The sequence below is a fragment of the Giraffa tippelskirchi genome, chromosome 6, assembly GCF_054371585.1.
Source record: "Giraffa tippelskirchi isolate mGirTip1 chromosome 6, T2T-mGirTip1v1.2.pri, whole genome shotgun sequence".
NCBI lineage: Eukaryota > Metazoa > Chordata > Mammalia > Artiodactyla > Giraffidae > Giraffa > Giraffa tippelskirchi.
In genome coordinates, this window is record NC_137280.1 from 79,862,930 (window position 1) to 79,881,730 (window position 18,801).

The 18,801-nt window shown below is 42.8% G+C and overlaps 1 protein-coding gene across 3 annotated transcripts in view; it reads left to right on the forward strand.

Moving 5' to 3' along the window:
• Positions 1-17,767: 17,767 nt before the first annotated feature.
• The window catches only part of RNF130 (ring finger protein 130), a 189,167-nt gene continuing 188,133 nt past the window's right edge, over positions 17,768-18,801 (forward strand). For all 3 annotated transcript variants that reach the window (XM_081497597.1, XM_081497598.1, XM_081497599.1), the window contains exon 1: positions 17,768-18,429. In XM_081497597.1, coding sequence (XP_081353723.1) covers positions 17,985-18,429 — 445 coding nt within the window. In that variant the 5' untranslated portion in view covers positions 17,768-17,984. The remainder of the gene's footprint in view (positions 18,430-18,801) is intronic.

Consider the following 18,801-nt stretch of genomic DNA (forward strand, 5'->3'; position numbering starts at 1 on the left):
ATCTTTTTTGTACAGTTCTTCTGTGTATTCTTGCCACCTCTTCTTAATATCTTCTGCTTCTGTTAGGTCCGTACTATTTCTGTCCTTTATCGAGCCTATCTTTGCATGAAGTGTTCCTTTGGTATCTCTAATTTTCTTGAAGAGATCTCTAGTCTTTCCCAGTCTGTTGTTTTCCTCTATTTCTTTGCATTGGTTGCTGAGGAAAGCTTTCTTATCTCTCCTTGCTATTCTTTGGAACTCTGCATTCAGATGGGAATATCTTTCCTTTTTTCCTTTGCTTTTTGCTTCTCTTCTCTTCCCAGCTATCTGTAAGGCCTCCTCAGACAGCCATTTTGCTTTTTTGCATTTCTTTTCCATGGGGATGGTCTTGATCTCTGTCTCCTGTACAATGTCACGAACCTCTGTCCATAGTTCATCAGGCACTCTGTCTATCAGATCTAGTCCCTTAAATCTATTTGTCACTTCCACTGTATACTCATAAGGGATTTGATCTAGGTCATACCTGAATGGACTAGTGGTTTTCCCTACTTTTTTCAACTTCAGTCTGAATTTGGCAATAAGCAGTTCATGATCTGAGCCACAGTCTGCTCCCAGTCTTGTTTTTGCTGACTGTATAGAGCTTCTCCATCTTTGGCTGCAAAGAATATAATCAATCTGATTTCGGTGTTGACCATCTGGTGATGTCCATGTGTAGAGTCTTCTCTTGTGTTGTTGGAAGAGGGTGTTTGCTATGACCAGTGCGTTCTCTTGACAAAACTCTATTAGCCTTTGCCCTGCTTCATTCTGTACTCCAAGGCTAAATTTGCCTGTTATGCCAGGTGTTTCCTGACTTCCTACTTTGCATTCCAGTCCCCTATGATGAAAAGGACATCTTTTGTGGGTGTTAGTTCTAGAAGGTATTGTAGGTCTTTATAGAACTGTTCAACTTCAGCTTCTTCGGCATTACTGGTCGGGGCATAGACTTGGATCACTGTGATAGTAAATGATTTGCCTTGGAAATGAACAGAGATCATGCTATCATTTTTGTGATTGCATCCAAGTACTGCATTTTGGACTCTTTTGTTGACCATGATAGCTACTCCATTTCTTCTAAGGGATTCTTGCCCACAGTAGTAGATATAATGGTCATCTGAGTTAAATTCACCCATTCCAGTCCATCTTAGTTCAGTGATTCCTAGAATGTTGATGTTTACTCTTGCCATCTCCTGTTTCACCACTTCCAATTTGCCTTGATTCATGGACCTAACATTCCAGGTTCCTATGCAATATTGCTCTTTACAGCATCAGACTTTGCTTCTATCACCAGTCATATCCACAGCTGGGTATTGTTTTTGCTTTGGCTCTATCCCATCATTCTTTCTGGAGTTATTTCTCCACTGATCTCCAGTAGCATATTGGGCACTTACTGACCTGGGGAGTTCATCTTTCAGTGTCTTATTTTTTTGCCTTTTCATACTGTTCATGGGGTTCTCAAGGCAAGAATACTGAAGTGGTTTTCCATGCCCTTCTCCAGTGGACCACATTCTGTCAGACATCTCTACCATGACCCATCCATCTTGGGTGGCCCCGCATACGGCATGGCTTAGTTTCATTGAGATAGACAAGGCTGTGGTCCGTGTGATCAGATTAGCTAGTTTTCTGTAATTTTAGTTTCAGTGTGTCTGCCCTCTGATGCCCTCTAGCAACACCTACTGTCTTACTTGGGTTTCTCTTACCTCGGACGTGGAGTATTTCTTCACGGCTGCTCCAGCAAAGTGCAGCCGTTGCTCCTTACCTTGGACAATGGGTATCTACTCACGACGGCCCCTCCTGACCTTGAATGTGGAGTAACTCCTCTCGGCTCTCCTGTGCCCACGCAGTCGCTGCTCTTTGGGCCTGGGGTAACTCCTCTCGCCACAGCCCCCAGCCCCCGGCCCGGCCTAGCTCCTCTCAGCCGCCAAAAAATAGTGCTAGTTTCCACCAAAGCCAAATACATGCTTACCCTATGGTGCAGCCATTCGACTCCACAGTCTATACTCTCAGAATGGCCTACACATGTCCACCAAAGTATGCACAGAGTCTTTGTAACAGCTGTGTTCATAAAAGCCCCCAATGGAAATCAATACAGATGCCTATCAACAAAAAAATGAACAAATCCACTGTGAAATAGTATACTGCAAAGAAAAAAGCAAACTGCTTCACTAAATGCAAAAAAAAAAGAAAAGAATCTCAAAAATATACTTTTAGGAAAAAGAAACCAGACACCAAAGAGTTCATATTGTATGATTCTATTTCTATAAAGTTCAAAACAGGCAAACTAATCTCTGGTAACAAAATCAGAACAGTGGGATGCTACTGACTGAGAAGTCCAGGAAACCTTTGAGGGTGCTGGTAATGTTCTCTATCTCCATCTTGATGGTGGCCACAAAGCTGTTTTCACTTATTAAACATCTGCTGAGCTGTACCATAAGATTTGTTTGCATTTTAGTACAAGTATGTTGTATTTCAATATAAAATTTAATGTATAAATGTAAGAAAAAGGAAAAAAACTCTAGCATAATGCTGAGTTAAGAGAGAGAAAAACAGAATGACCCCTATAACCAATACTGTTTAATAATTAAGAAGTACATGTACACTAAAATAACACCACCATTTTGCAAGAACACCAAAGATACATATTAAAACATTGGAATGGTTGCCTGTAGGGTAAAGAATGAGAGTGTGGGATAGTGAGAAAAGGGAACACATAAATAATAACATTGGGGTCTTGTTAGGACCAGAGAGGATCATGTGCCATTTAAGAAAGAATGGAAGAGAAGAAGGGTGAGGAGGAGGACTGAGATTTTTGCACAATCCTTTGAGGTTTCCAACATTGCCCAGGGAACCCAGCTTGGGCTCAGACCCCTGGAGCATTTCCACAATGTAGTATACACAGGATACCTTTGTTCACAGGCCTGGGAAGGCAGTTCTGAAGGACTCGAAGCTGCAAGGCTAGCAACTGGGGCCACTGGAGCTTTGCAGAGAAGGAGAATTTCAGTTTGGGCTTCCAGGTGACCTGGAACTTATTGCAAAAGCAGGGGAGGGTTATATGTGGTAGAGTCAGAGAAACAGCCTCATAGAGGAGGGAGGCTCATGGGCAGCTCACTCCCAGGCCATCATGGGCCTGAGTCAGACCTCAGAACATGTCCTTCACAAGATCTGTGATAGCCAAATACCACAACTTACTACTTTTAATCAACTCACTCTTATTTTCATTTGAATAAATATTTCAAAGGATAATTTTGTCCAAAGTGTTGGTGTGAGTGAGGAGAAATAGGAACACTTGTGTGTGGTTGGTGGGAATCTAAAATGGTATAGCTGTCATGGAAAACAGTATAGCAGTTCCTGAAAAAAAAAAAAACACAAACAAACATAAAACTACCGTATGACCTAACAATCCCACTTCTGGATATCCATGCAAAAGAATGAAAATAAGGAGCTCAAAGAGGTATTTATACTCCATGTTCATTGAAGCATCATTCACAACAGCCAAAAGATGGAAATCAATTCAAATGGCCCTTGACAGACTGATAAACAAAGTATGGTATATACATTCAAAGGAATATTATTCATCCTTAAGAAGGAAAGACTCAAAGACACAAGCTACAACATGGATGAACCTAAAAGACATTTTTGTTGTTCAGATGCTAAGTCATGTCCCACTATTCATGACCCCATGGATTGCAGCATGCCAGAGTTCCTGGTCCCTCATGCTCTCCAGGAGTTTGTTCAAACTCATGTCCATTGAGTTGCTGATGCTATCTAACCATTTCATCCTCTGCTTCCCTCTTCTCCTTTTGCCTTCGAGCTTTCACAACATCAGGGTCTGTACCAATGAGTTGGCTCTTCACATCAGGTAGCCAAAGTATTGGAGCTTCAGCTTCAGCATCAGTTCTTCCAAAGAATATTCAGGACTGATTTCTTTTAGTATTGACAGGTTGGATCTCCTTGCAGTCCAAGGGACTCTCAAGAGTCTTCTCCAGTACCACAGTTCAAAAGCATCAATTCTTCAGCACTCAGCCTTCTTTATGGTCCAACTCTCACATCCATACATGACTACTGGGAAAACCACAGCTTTGATTATACAGACCTTTGTCAGCAAAGCGATGTCTCTGCTTTTTAATACACTGTCTAGGTTTCTAATAGCTTTCCTTCTAAGGAGCAAGAATCTTTTAATTTCATGGCTGCAGTCACTGTCTGCAGTGATTTTGGAGCCCAAGAAAATAAAATCTGTCACTGTTTCCACTTTTCCCCCTTCTATTTGCCATGAAATGATAGGGACAGATGCCATGATCTTAGTTTTTTGAATGTTGAGTTTTAAGCCAGCTTTTTCATTTTCCTCTTTCACCCTCATCAAGAGACTCTTTACTTTCTTTTCACTTTTTGCCATAAGAATGGTATCATCTGCATATCAGAGGTTGCTTCTATCTTGCCTGGCAATCTTGATTCCAGCTTGTGATTCATCCAGCCTGGAATTTTGCATGATGTACTCTGTACATAAGTTAAATAATCAGGGTGACAATACAGCCTTTTCCTACTCATTTCCCAATTTTGAACCAATCAGTTGTTTCATGTCTGGTTCTATCTGTTATTTCTTGACCTGCATACTGGTTTCTCAAAAGACAGGTAAAGCAGTCTGATAATCCCACCACTTTAAGAATTTTCCACAGTTTGCTATGATCCACACAGTCAAAGGCTTTTTTAGCTCAGTCAATGAAGCAGATGTTTTCTAGAACTCCTTGCTTTCTCCATGACCCAATGAATGTTGGCAATTTGACCTCTGGTTCCTCTACCTTTACTAAACCCAGCTTGTACATCTGGAATTTCTCAGTTCACACGATGCTGAAGCCTAATTTGAATGATTTAGAGTGTAACTTTGCTAGCATGTGTAATGAGTGCAACTGTACAGTAGCTGGAACATTCTTTGGCATTGCCCTTCTTTAGGATTTGAATGAAAACTGACCTTTTTCATTCCTGTGGCCATTGCTGAGTTTTCCAAATTTGCTGACATATTGGGTGCAGCACTTTAACAGCAGCATCTTTTAGGATTTTAAAGCTCAGCTGAAATTCCATCACCTCCACTAGCTTTGTTCATAGTAATGCTTCCTAAGGTCCACTGGACTTCGTACTCCAGGATGTCTGGCTCTAGGTAAGTGACCACACCATTGTAGTTATCTGGTTAGACTTTTTTGTATAGCTCTTTTGTGTACTTTTGCCACCTCTTCTTAATCTCTTCTGCTTCTGTTAGATCCTTACCACTTCTGTTCTTTATTGTGCTCTTCCTGACATAAAATGTTCCCTTGATATCCCCAACTTTCTTGAAGAGATTTCCAGTCTTTCCCATTCTACTGTTTTCCTCTATTTCTTTGCATTGTTCACATTAGAAGGCTTTCTTACATCTCCTTGCTATTCTCTGGAACTTTGCATTCAGTTTGGTATATCTTTTCCTTTCTCCTTTTTCTTTCACTTCTCTTCTTTTCTCAGCTAGCTTTTAAAGCCCCCTTAGACAACCATTTTGCCTTCCTGCCTTTCCTTTTCTTTGAGATGGTTTTGGTCACCACCTCTTGTACAGTGTTATGAACCTCTGTCCATAGTTCTTCAGGCACTCTCTGCCAGATCTCATCCCTTGAATCTATTCATCACCTTAATTGCATAATCATAAGGGATTTGATTTAGTCATACCTGAAAGGCTAACTGGTTTTCCCTACTTTCTTGAATTTAAGCCTGAGTTTTGAAATGAGGAGATGATGATCTGAAGCACAGTCACCTTCAGGTCTTGTTTTTGCTGACTGTATAGAGCTTCTCTATCTTTGGCTGCAAAGGATATAATCAATTTGATTTTGGTATTGACTACCTGGTGATATCCATGTGTAGAGTTGTCTCTTGTCTTGTTGGAAGAGGGTGTTTACTATGACCAGTGTGTTCTCTTGACAAAAGTCTGTTAGCCTTTGCCTTCTTCATTTTATTCTCCAACACCAACTTGCCTGTTACTCCAGGTATCTCTTGACTTCCTACTTTTGCATTCCAATCTTCTATGATGAAAAGGACATATTTTGGGGGTGTTAGTTCCAGGTCTTGTAGGTCTTCATAGAACCAGTCAACTTCAGGTTTTTTGACATTAGTGGTTTGGGCACAGACTTGGATTACTGTGATGCTAACAGACATTATGCTAAGTGATATAAGCTAGTCACAGAAGGACAAATACTGTATTTGTTCCACTTATATGAGTGGAATAGTGAAATTGGTAGAAACAGAAAATAAAATGGTGGTCCCAGGGGCTGGGGGAGGTGGGTGTTATTGTTTAATAGGTACAGTTTTACAAGATGATAAGAGACTGGAGGTGGATGGTGAAAACGGTTGCACAATAATGTGAGTGTAAACCCCTTGTTGTAGTAGAAGCGGCTAAAGTCTCTTGTACCATGCAAAAAAAGTATTCCCTTGTATAATTACTAATTCATTCATCCATTATATATACATCTGTTGGGCACCAAAAAAAATGTGAGTGTATTTGATATCACTGAAATGTGCACTTAAAATGGTTAAGATGATAAATTTTATGTTAGGTGTATTTTACAACAATTTTTTTAAAAGATAGCTTTGTATCACTACTTATACATGAAAAACTTCGGGGGGGGGGGAGCGGTCCTAAGATGGTGGAAGAATAGGACAGGGAGACCACTTTCTCACCCGCAAATTCATCAAAAAATCATTTGAATGCTAAGCAACTTCTACAAAACAACTTCTGAATGCTGGTGGAGGACACCAGGCACCCAGAAAGGCAGCCTCTTTGAAAGGAGGTAGGACAAAATATAAAAGACAAAAGAGAGACAAAAGAGTTAGGGAAGGAGACCTGTCCTGGGGAGGGAGTCATGAAGGAGGAGAAGTTTCCAAACAGCAGGAAACCCTCTCACTGGCGGGTCTGTGGGGAGTTTTGGAATCTCAGAGGGCAACATAACCAGGAGAAGAAAAAAAAAAGCCCTCAGAATACGCGCCTAACTGTAACTCCCAGTGGAGAAGTAGCCCAGACGCTCGCGTCCCCCACCAGCTAGCAGGGGCTGGACAGGGAGGTGCGGGTTGCATGCTTAGGGTAAGGACCAGGCCTGAATGCCCTGAGGAGAATCTGAGGGAGCTAACGTGAGAGAGCAACCCAAATTGTGGGATAGCCAGAGAGAGAAAAAAACGAAAGAGAGAAATTTCCTGCAAAAAGCTCTAACCTAAAGCGCAGCCTGGCACTCTCACAGAACAAAGGATTGAGCAAACACCAAAGGAGAGCTAGCCGTCTGCAGACCAGCCCTCCCCCCTGCCAGAGGCAGAGAGGCAGGCATGAGACAGCCAGAGCCAGAAGGCAAGGGGCAATCTCAGCTCCAGAGACAGCAAGCACCCAGTTGCTAACCAAGTCTTCCTCGGATCCTGGATGGTTGACATCTGCCAGGAGGGTCGCAGCCGGAGATCAGCTCCCCAGGGGAGACATACGGCACACCTGAGGCAGCACTCTCACAGCACACCCAGGAAACTGAGCTGCCGGGACCGGCAAGGTGATTAAGACACACGGCCTACCTGGGACAGTGTGCTTGCCAAGCACCTGGTCGCCTGAGCTGCTTGGACCTGGGAAGGGCACAAAACGTATGCCCAACTGAGTCTGTGCCTTTGTGGAGTACCCAAGAATCTGAACCTGAGCAACCTTAGACCTGGGAAGTGCACAAAACGCAGGGCCCACTTTGGACAGTACCCCTGCAGAGCAACCTGAAGCCTGAGCAGTGTAGACCAGGAAAGCACATGCCACTATGAGCTGGGGCAAACCCAGAGTGGTCCATACACTACGAGCACTCCCCATACACACCAGTGATATTTGTTTGCAGTGTTCCTCCCTCCCCACAACACAACTGAACAAGTGAGCCTAAATAAGTGACCACCTTCACCCCCTTGTGTCAGGGCAGAAATTAGACACTGAAGAGACTTGCGAACGAGGAAGCCAAAATAAACAAAGAAGAGGGAACCACTCTGGAAGTGACAGGTGCAACAGATTAAAACCCTGCAGTTAACATTGACTAAGCATTGGAAGGGGCCTATGGACCTTGAGAAGAAGTAAAAGCTGGAACAAGGAATTATCTGAAACTGAACTGACCCCATACTGCCCACAACAGCTCCAGAGAAATTCCTAGATATATTTTTACTACTATCATTTCTTAATTTTTTAAATTTTTTTATTTGTAAGTTCTTTATTACTCCTTTAATTTTCATTTTTAACCTACTGTTACCTTGCAAAAAAAATGACCCTATTTTTAAAGGAAATTTCATATACATATGTATTTTTATAATCTTTGTGATTGATTTTATTTTGTATTTTTAATATGTATTTTTGAGAGTCTAACCTCTAACCTAGATTTTTAATTTTTGCTTTTTGTTATTTGTTATCAATTTTCTACCTTTACGAATCTAATATTCAGTGCCCATTTTTATTAGGGGTGTGATTACTGGCTTGATTACTCTCTCCCCGTGTGACTCTCCCTTTTCTCCCCCCATCTCCTCTCTCCCCTTTCTTTACTTAATTCTGTGAATCTCTCTGGGTGTTCCGGGCTGTTGAGAACACTTAAGGAACTGATTACTGGCTAGATTGCTCTCTCCCCTTTTGACTCCCCCTCTTCTCCTCCTGGCCACCTCTATCCCCTCTCCTCCTTCTTCTCTATGTAACTCCACAAACCTCTCTGGATGTTCCAGACTGTGGAGAGCACATAGAGAATTGATTACTGGCTAGATTGCTCTCTCCCTTTTTGACTCCCCCCTCTTCTCTTCCTGGATACCTCTATCTCCTTTCTCCCTCTTCTCTTCACCATGTAACTCTGTGAACCTCTCTGGGTGCCCCTTGCTGTGGAGAATCTTTTCACCATTAACCCAGATGTTTTATCATCAGAACTGTATGGATGGAGAAGTCTTGAGGCTAATGTAAGATACTTGAGAACACCAGAAAACTCCTGACTCCAGGGAACATTAATTGACAAGAGCTCATCCAAAAGCCTCCATACCTACACTGAAACCAAGCTTCACCCAAGAGCCAACAAGTGCCAGAGCAAGACATACCATGCAAATTCTCCAGCAACACAGGAACACAACCCTGATAATTAAAATACAGGCTACCCAAAGTCACACTGAACCCACAGACACCCCAAAACTCATTACTGGACACTTCATTGCACTCCAGAGAGAAGAGATCCAGCTCCACCCACCAGAACACAGACGCAAGCTTCCCTATCCAAGAAACCTTGACAAGCCACTAGTCCAATCCTACCTACAGGGAGCAGGCTCCACTATAAAGAATAACCACAAATTTCCAGCCTACAGAAAGGCCACCACAAACACAGCAATCTAAACAAAATGAAAAGGCGGAGAAACATTCAGCAGGTAAAGGAACATGATAAATGCCCACCAAAGCAAACAAAAGAGGAGGAGATAGGGAGTCTGCCTGAAAAATAATTCAGAATAATGATAGTAAAGATGATCCAAAATCTTGAAAACAAAATGAAGTTACAGATAAATAGATGGGAACAAGGATTAAGAAGTTGCAAGAAATGTTTAACAAGGACCTAGAAGAAATAAAAAAGAGTCAATCAATAATGAATAATGAAATAACTGAGGTCAAAAGCACTCTGGAGGGAACTAACAGTAGAATAACTGAGGCAGAAGATAAGATAAGTGAGATAAGTGAGGTGGAAGATAGAATGGTGGAAATTAATGAAGCAGAGAGGAAAAAAAGAAAAAAGAATGAAAAGAAATGAGGATAACCTCAGAGACCTCTGGGACAATGTTAAATGCCCCAACATTCAAATCATAGGAGTACCAGAAGAAGAAGATAAAAAAAAATGGCATGAGAAAATACTTGAGGAGATAATAGTTGAAAACTTCCTAAAATGGGGAAAGAAATAGCCACCCAAGTCCAAGAAACCCAGAGAGTCCCAAACAGGATAAACCCAAGGCAAAACACCCTAAGACACATATTAATCAAATTAACAAAGATCAAACACAAAGTGCAAATATTAAAAGCAGTAAGGGAAAAGCAACAAATAAAACACAAGGGGATTCTCATAAGGATAACAGCTGATCTTTCAATAGAAACTATTCAGGCCAGAAGGGAATGGCAGGACACACTTAAAGTGATGAAAAAGAAAAACCTACGACCAAGATTACTATAACCAGCAAGGATCTCATTCAAATATGAAGGAAAAATCAAAAGCTTTACAGACAAGCAAAAGCTGAGAGAATTCAGCACCACCAAACCAGCTCTTCAACAAATGCTAAAGGATCTTCTCTAGACAGGAAGCACAGAAAAGGTTTATAAACTAGAGCCCAAAACAACAAAGCAAATGGCAATGGGCTCATACTTATCAATAATTACCTTAAATACAAATGGGTTGAATGGCCCAACCAAAAGACAAAGATTGGCTGAATGGATACAAAAACAAGACCCCTATATATGTTGTCTACAAGAGACCTCAAACCAAGATACTCGAACGGACTGAAAATGAACAGCTGTAAAAAGATATTTTATGCAAAAGGAGACCCAAAGAAAGCAGGAGTAGCAATACTCATATCAGATAAAATAGACTTTGAAACAAAGGCTGTGAAAAGAGATAAAGAAGGACACTACATAATGATTAAAGGATCAATCCAAGAAGAAGATATAACAATTATAAATTTATATGCACCCAACATAGGAGCACCACAATATGTAAGGTAAATGCTAACAAGTATGAAAGGAGAAATTAACAGTAACACAATAATAGTGGGGGACTTTAATACCCCACTCATACCTATGGATAGATCAACAAAACAGAAAATTAGCAAGGTAACACAAACTTTAAATGATACAATGGACCAGTTAGACCTAACTGATATCTATAAGACATTTCATCTCAAAACAATGAATTTCACCTTTTTCTCAAGTGCACACAGAACAGTCTCCAGGATAGATCACATCCTGGGCCATTAATCTAGCCTTGGTAAATTAAAAAAAAATTGAAATCATTTCAAGCATCTTTTCTGATCACAATGCAGTAAGATTAGATGTCAACTACAGGAAAAAAAACGATTAAAAAAATAAAACATATGGAGGCTAAACAACACGCTTCTGAATAACCAACAAATCATGGAAGAAATCAAAAAAGAAATAAAAATATCCATAGAAACAAATGAAAATTAAAACACAACAATCCAAAACCTATGGGATTCAGTAAAAGCGGTGCTAAGGGGAAGGTTCATAGCAATAGAAGCTTACTTCAAGAAACAAGAGAAAAGTCAAATAAATAACCTAACTTTACACCTAAATCAACTAGAAAAAGAAGAAATGAAGATCACAGCGTTCATAGAAGGAAAGAAATCATAAAAATTAGGGCACAAATAAATGAAAAAGAAACAAAGGAGACTATAGCAAAACTCAACAAAACTAAAAGCTGGTTCTTTGAGAAGATATATAAAATAGACAAACCATTAGCCAGACTCATCAAGAATAAAAGGGAGAAGAATCAAATCAACAGAATTAGAAATAAAAATGGAGAAATCACAACAGACAACACAGAAATACAAAGGATCATAAGAGATTACTATCAGCAACTATATGCCAATAAAATGGGCAACTGAGAAGAAATGGACAAATTCTTATAAACATATAATCTTCCAAAACTGAACCAGGAAGAAATATAAATTTTAACAGACCCATCACAAACATGGAAATTGAAACTGTAATCAAAAATCTTCCAACAAACAAAACGCCAGGACCAGATGGCTTCACCGGTGAATTCTACCAAAAATTTAGAGAAGAGCTAACACCTATCCTAGGTGTTAGGAAATATATAACACCTAGGATACAAAATATGAAATTTCCTCTGAAATTTCATGAAATTTCATGAAATTACAGAGGAAGGTAAACTGCCAAAATCATTCTACAAGGCCACCATCACCCTAATACCAAAACCAGACAAAGATGCCACAAGAAAAGGAAACTACAGGCCAATATTTATTTAACTTATATGCAGAGTACATCATGAGAAACGCTGGGCTGGATGAGGCACAAGCTGGAATCAAGATTGCTGGGTGAAATATCAATAACCTCAGATATGCAGATGACACCACCCCATGGCAGAAAGTGAAGAAGAAATAAGGAGCCTCTTGATGAAAGTGAAAGAGGAGAGTGAAAAAGTTTCTTAAAGCTCAACATTCAGAAAGCCAAGATCATGGCATCCGATCCCATCACTTCATGGGAAATAGATGGGGAAACAGTGGAAACAGTGGCTGACTTTATGATGGCTGCACCATCATCACTGCAGATGGTGATTGCAGCCATGAAATTAAAAGACGCTTACTCCTTGGAAGAAAAGTTATGACTAACCTAGACAGCACATTAAGAAGCAGAGACATTACTTTGCCGACAAAGGTCCGTCTAGTCAAGGCTATGGTTTTTCCAGTAGTCATGTATGGATGTGAGAGTTGGATATAAAGAAACCTGAGCACGGAAGAATTGATGCTTTTGAATTGTGGTGTTGGAGAAGACTCTTGAGAGTCCCTTGGACTGTAAGAAGATCCAATCAGTCCATCCTAAAGGAAATAAGACTGGGTGTTCATTGGAAGGACTGATGTTGAAGCTGAAACTCCAATACTTTGGCCACCTGATGCGAAGAGCTGACTCATTTGAAAAGACCCTGATGCTGAGAAAGATTGAAGGCAGGAGGAGAAGGGAACAACAGAGGATGAGATGGTTACATGGCATCACCGACTCAATGGACATGAGTTTGGGTAAACTCTGGGAGTTGGTGATGGACTGAGAGGCCTGGCATGTTGCAGTTCATGGGGTCACAAAGAGTCACACACGATTGAGCAACTGAACTGATATTGATACTGGTACAGGCCAATATCACTGATGAACATAGATGCAAAAATCCTCAACAAAATTCTCGCAAACAGAATTCAACATAATAAAAAGATCATACATCATGACCAAGTGGGCTTTATCTTAGGGATGTAAGGATTCTTCAGTATTCACAAACCAATCAATGTGATACACCACACTAACAAATTGACAGATAAAAACCCATATGCTTATTTCAATAGATGCAGAGAAAGCCGTTAACAAAATTCAACATCAATTTATGATAAAAAAAGAAACAACCCTCCAGAAAGCAGGCATAGAAGGAACATACCTCAACATGATAAAAGCCTTATATAATAAACCCACAGCAAATATTATCCTCAATGGTGAAAAACTGAAAACATTTCCCCTAAAGTCAGGAACAAGACAAGGGTGCCCACTCTCACCACTACTATTCAACATAGTTTTGAAAGTTTTAGGCACAGCTATCAGAGAAGAAAAAGGAATAAAATGAATCCAGATTGGAAAAGAAGAAGTAAACCTCTCACGGTTTGCAGATGACATGATACTCTATATAGAAAACCCTAAAGATACCACCAGAAAATCACTAGAGCTAATCAATGAATATAGTAAAGTTGCAGGATATAAAATTAACACACAGAAATCCCTTGCATTCCTATACACTAACAATGAGAAAACAGAAAGAAATTAAGGAAACAATTCCATTCACCATTGCAACAAAAAGAATAAAATACTTAGAAATAAATCTACCAAAAGAAACAAAAGAACTATATATAGAAAACTATAAAACACTGATGAAAGAAATTAAAGAGGACACAAATAGATGGAGAAATATACCACTTTCATGGATCAGAAGAATCAATATAGTGAAAATGAGTATACTACCCAAAGCAATCTATAGATTCAATGCAATCCCTATCAAGCTACCAACGGTATTTTTCACAGAACTAGAACAAATAACTTCACAATTTGTATGGAAATACAAAAAAACCTCGAAAAGCCAAAGCAATCTTGAGAAAGAAGAATGGAACTGGAGGAATCAACCTGCCTGACTTCAAACTACACTACAAAGCCACAGTCATCAAGACAGTATGGTACTGGCACAAAGACAAAAATACAGATCAGTGGAACAAAATAGAAAGCCCAGAGATAAATCCACACACCTATGGACACCTTATCTTTGACAAAGGAGGCATGAATATACAATGGAGAAAAGACAATCTCTTTAACAAGTGGTGCTGGGAAAACTGGTCAACCACTTGAAAAAGAATGAAACTAGAACACTTTCTAACACCATACACAAAAATAAACTCAAAATGGATTAAAGTTCTATATGTAAGACCAGAAACTATAAAACTTCTAGAGGAAAACATAGGCAAAACACTCTCTGACATAAATCACAGCAGGATCCTCTATGACCCACCTCCCAGAGTAATGGGAATAAAAGCAAAAATTAACAAATAGGACCTAATTAAACTTAAAAGCTTTTAACTGCAAAGGAAACTATAAGCAAGGTGAAAAGACAGCCGTCATAATGGGAGAAAATAATAGCAAATGAAGCAACTGACAAACAATTAATCTCAAAAATATACAAGCAGCTCATGCAGCTCAATACCAGAAAAATAAATAACACAGTCAAAAAATGGGCCAAAGAACTGAACAGACATTTCTCCAAAGAAGACATACAGATGGCTAACAAACACATGAAAAGATGTTCAACATCACTCATTATCAGAGAAATCAAAACCACAATGAGGTACCATCTCACACCGGTCAGAATGGCTGCTAACAAAAAGTCTGCAAACAATAACTGCTGGAGAGAGTGTGGAGAAAAGGGAACCCTCTTACACTGTTGGTGGGAATGCAAACTAGTACAGCCACTATGGAGAACAGTGTGGAGAGTCCTTAAAAAACTGGAAATAGAACTGCCATATGACCCAGAAATCCCACTGATGGGCATACACAGCTAGGAAACCAGAATTGAAAGAGATATGTGCAGCCCAGTATTCATCGCAGCACTGTTTACAATAGCCAGGACATGGAAGCAGCCTAGAAGTCCATTGGCAGACAAATGGATAAGAAAGCTGTGGTACATATACACAATGGAATATTACTCAGCTATTAAATAGAACACATATGAATCAGTTCTAATGAGGTGGATGAAACTGGAGCCTATTATACAGAGTGAAGTAAGTCAGAAAGGAAAACACCAATACAGTATATTAACACTTATATATGGAATTTAGAAAGATGATCACGATGACCCTATAAGCGAGACAGCAAAAGAGACACAGAGATAATGAACAGACTTTTGGAGTCTATGGGAGAAGGTGAGGGTGGGATGATTTGAGAGAATAGTATTTAAACATGTATATTACCATATACGAAATAGATCACCAGCGCAGGTTCAATACATGAGACAGGGTGCTCAGGGCTGGTGCACTCGGATGACCCTGAGGGATGGGATGGGGAAGGAGGTGGGAGGGGGGTTCAGGATGGGGAACACATGTAAACCCATGGCTGATTCATGTCAATGTATGGCAGAAACCACTACAATATTGTACAGTAATTAGCCTCAAATGAAAATAAATAAATAAATTTTTAAAAAATGAAAAACCTCTTGCCTTAACAGAAAGGTTTCCATTAACTTAAAGATAATTGCACCCCAAATGCTGGTTGTTTTTAATATCATTCTAGATGCTGGTGCCTGCTATGGTTGTGCACAAAAACCTAATCCCACTTTGTTTGAAAGAGGGATTACTAAGTGCCAGGGAAGTGTTAAAAGCACTTTAGAGTCAACTTTCTACTTGACAAATTCAGAAGGAAGGGCCCAAAGAGAGTTTTAAAGAGATGCACTTTCTCTCCAACTGATTTAATAGGGTGGTGTGTCTAGGTCTCTATAATCATCTCTCATGCCAGCGGGCATAGGCACCTTACACTCTGAGAGTCATTTGTGAGGACAAGTGAGTAGGGTGCATGAGTTTCTCAAGCAGGGGCAGGGCAGGGCAGGTTGAGAGACAAGAGCAGAGTAAGAAAATCTTCACTAGGGAATAGCCCTACTGTGTAGGCCCTAAGTGGTCCAGGGCTGTTTGGAAAGGGAATCCTGGCTCTCAGTGCCTGCGCAGGGGTACTTTGAGTCCAAGGATTCCTTGCCCTGTGAGAGGGGTCCAGCCGTGAGAGGGTCCCTTTAAATACAGGGCCTAGGATTGTGACCTGGTTACTTAATCTGTTGTTGTTGTTCTTCAGCTGCTAAGCTGTGTATGACTCTTTGGGAGCCGACGGACTGAAGCACACCAGGCTTCCCTGTCCTTCACCACCTCCTGGCGTTTGCTCAGATTCATATTGAGTCAGTTATGCTATTTAACCATCTCATCCTCTGCTACCTTCTTCTCCTTTTGGCTTCAATCTTTCCCAGCATCAAGGTCTTTTCCAATGAGTCAGTTCTTCCCATCAGGTGGCCAAAGTGTTGGAGCCTCAGCTTCAGAATCAGTCCTTTCAATGAATAGTCAGGGTTGATTTCCTTTAGGACTGACTGGTTTGATCTCCTTGCAGTTAATTACTGTATGCAAGTAAATAAAATGCGGTCTCAAGACAGGGCATGGACTAGACAAACAAACCTGGTGGGGATGGAAGGGAAGGAACTGGAGGAAGAACTTGTTAAGAATGTTGATAAGGCAGCACCAGTGGACATCTGATGTGTTGGCCTGAACTGCATCTATACCCTTTCACTGGAAACAGCAGCTCACCTTTCCTTTCAGAAGTAGTCTCTCTCTCTCTGATTCTCAGTACTTTTGGTTGTGCAAGGCTGACTTCATGCCCTTTCCAGCATAGGACGCAGGAGATCCAAGCTAGTCAGAAGATACCATCCTTCCTCCCCGTGCTCAGTTGCTCAGTTGTGTCTGACTCTTTGTGAGCCCACGGAGTGTAGACCACCAGGCTCCTCTGTGCATGGTCTTTTCCTGGCAAGAATACTGGAGCGGCTTGCCATTTCCTCCTCCAGGATCTTCCCAACTCAGGGATCGACGGGCATCTCCTGTGTCTCCTGCACTGGCAGGCAAAGTCTTTACCACTGAGCCACCTCGGAATTTCCCTTCCTTTCCATTTCATCACAATGATGAGTGTACTGCCCGCTAACATAAACTCCTGAATTCAGCTGCACCTGAAGCTAGAATCCCCCTTTCCCTTTCATTTATGCTTTAGAAAAGTCCATAGCTTAACTGACACGGACTGACACGGGTGTGTGTGTGTGTGTGTGTGTGTGTGTGTGTGTAGAGTAGTGTGTGTGCTGGGGGAGTGGGGTGGAGGGAAGAGGGAGTCCCAACACAATGTGTATGTGTGTGTGTGTGTAGAGTAGTGTGTGTGCTGGGGGAGTGGGTGGAGGGAAGAGGGAGTCCCAACACAATGCCTGTCTTGTCCAGTGCCTCTGGAGATTTCATCTAGTCTGTAGATATCCTTTCTGAATAACTCAGATATCCTTAAAGATCCGGGTCTAGCGAGCCCCCGTACTCTTATTGCACAGAAGCATTCCCCACCACCTCCCGAGATGCCGATTACATGACTTGGAGGTGACCAGCTAAAATGTGAAATCCCACAATTTAATTTTAAAAATAATTTTAAAGTTTTAGCTAATTTTCTTTTGTATCCTCATCTCAAACTCTTCCACAGGCCCTTGGAAAGCCCCTACGCTCCAAGCCACACGCGCATCCGGCCTGACGTACAAACATGGCCGGGTACGGGGCAAGCGAGAGCTGGGGCTGGCAGGGCCCGCGTGCCGGCGGGCAGGAGCGACAGGGGCTCGCACGCATGCGCAAGGAGGAGGGGCTGCGTCCCAGGCCTGCGCCGCGCCACTCTATCGGCAGGGGGCGGGGCGGCGGGGAGCGCGCGCGTGAGGCGGCTGCCTGGCGCTGAGGAGTTTGTGCTCCACTCCCCTTCCTTCGGGCGCATCTTCCACGCCGGGTGCGTTCCCACGAGGCACCCCCACTCGGCGGGACCGGGCCAGGGGATGGAGTGGGCCCGCCGACACGGCCCTGGAGGGACCCAGAGGAGACGCCCGCGCGAGCCCTGACCCGCCGTCCTCGCCGAAGCGCCCATGGGCGCGTCCCTGCGGGCGGGCCGCGGCTCTGAGGGTGGCGAGCCGCGGGGCCGCGGCGCGGAGGAGGGCTGCGCTCGTGCCCGGCCCCGCACAGGCCGCGCGCGTGCGCTCCCGCTGCAGGGCCGGCCGCACCCGCCCCTCCTCTCGGCGCCGGCCCGGGAGCCCGGTCCGCGAGCGGCGGCGGCCGGAGGGACGATGAGCGGCGCGGCGCGGGCGGGCCCGGCCCGGCTCGCCGCGTTCGCTCTGCTGACCTGCAGCCTGTGGCCGGCGCGGGCGGACAACGCGAGCCAGGAGTACTACACTGCGCTCATCAACGTGACGGTGCAGGAGCCCGGCCGTGGCGCCCCGCTCACATTCCGCATCGACCGCGGGCGCTATGGACTCGACTCGCCCAAGGCCGAGGTCCGCGGCCAGGTTCTGGCGCCGCTGCCTATCCATGGAGGTGAGTGCCTGGCAGGGAAAAGAGGAGCCGTGGAAGGCGGAGGGCGGCAGGGTTGCTCCCCATCCCCCAGGAGCCAAAACCTGGGCGCGGAGGCGGCGGACGCGGCGTTCCCACCCCGGCCCGGATTGATGCGCGGCTCGGCGGGCGGCCCCAGGGTCGAGGTTCCCGTCGTGTCCTCCCCCGCCGGTTCGCTGCTGGGAATGAGGCTCCAGACGCGTTATTGGGTTCTTCTCTTCTTTTAGAAAGGGTTTTTTTTTTTTTTTTTCTTGGTTTAGTTAGCTTGTTTACAGGAAGGCATTGAACTGCGAGTTTGCAGGGACAGCTCAGACAAAGGAGGTGGTGGAAGAGCGCAAAACTAGTTCATGATGGATG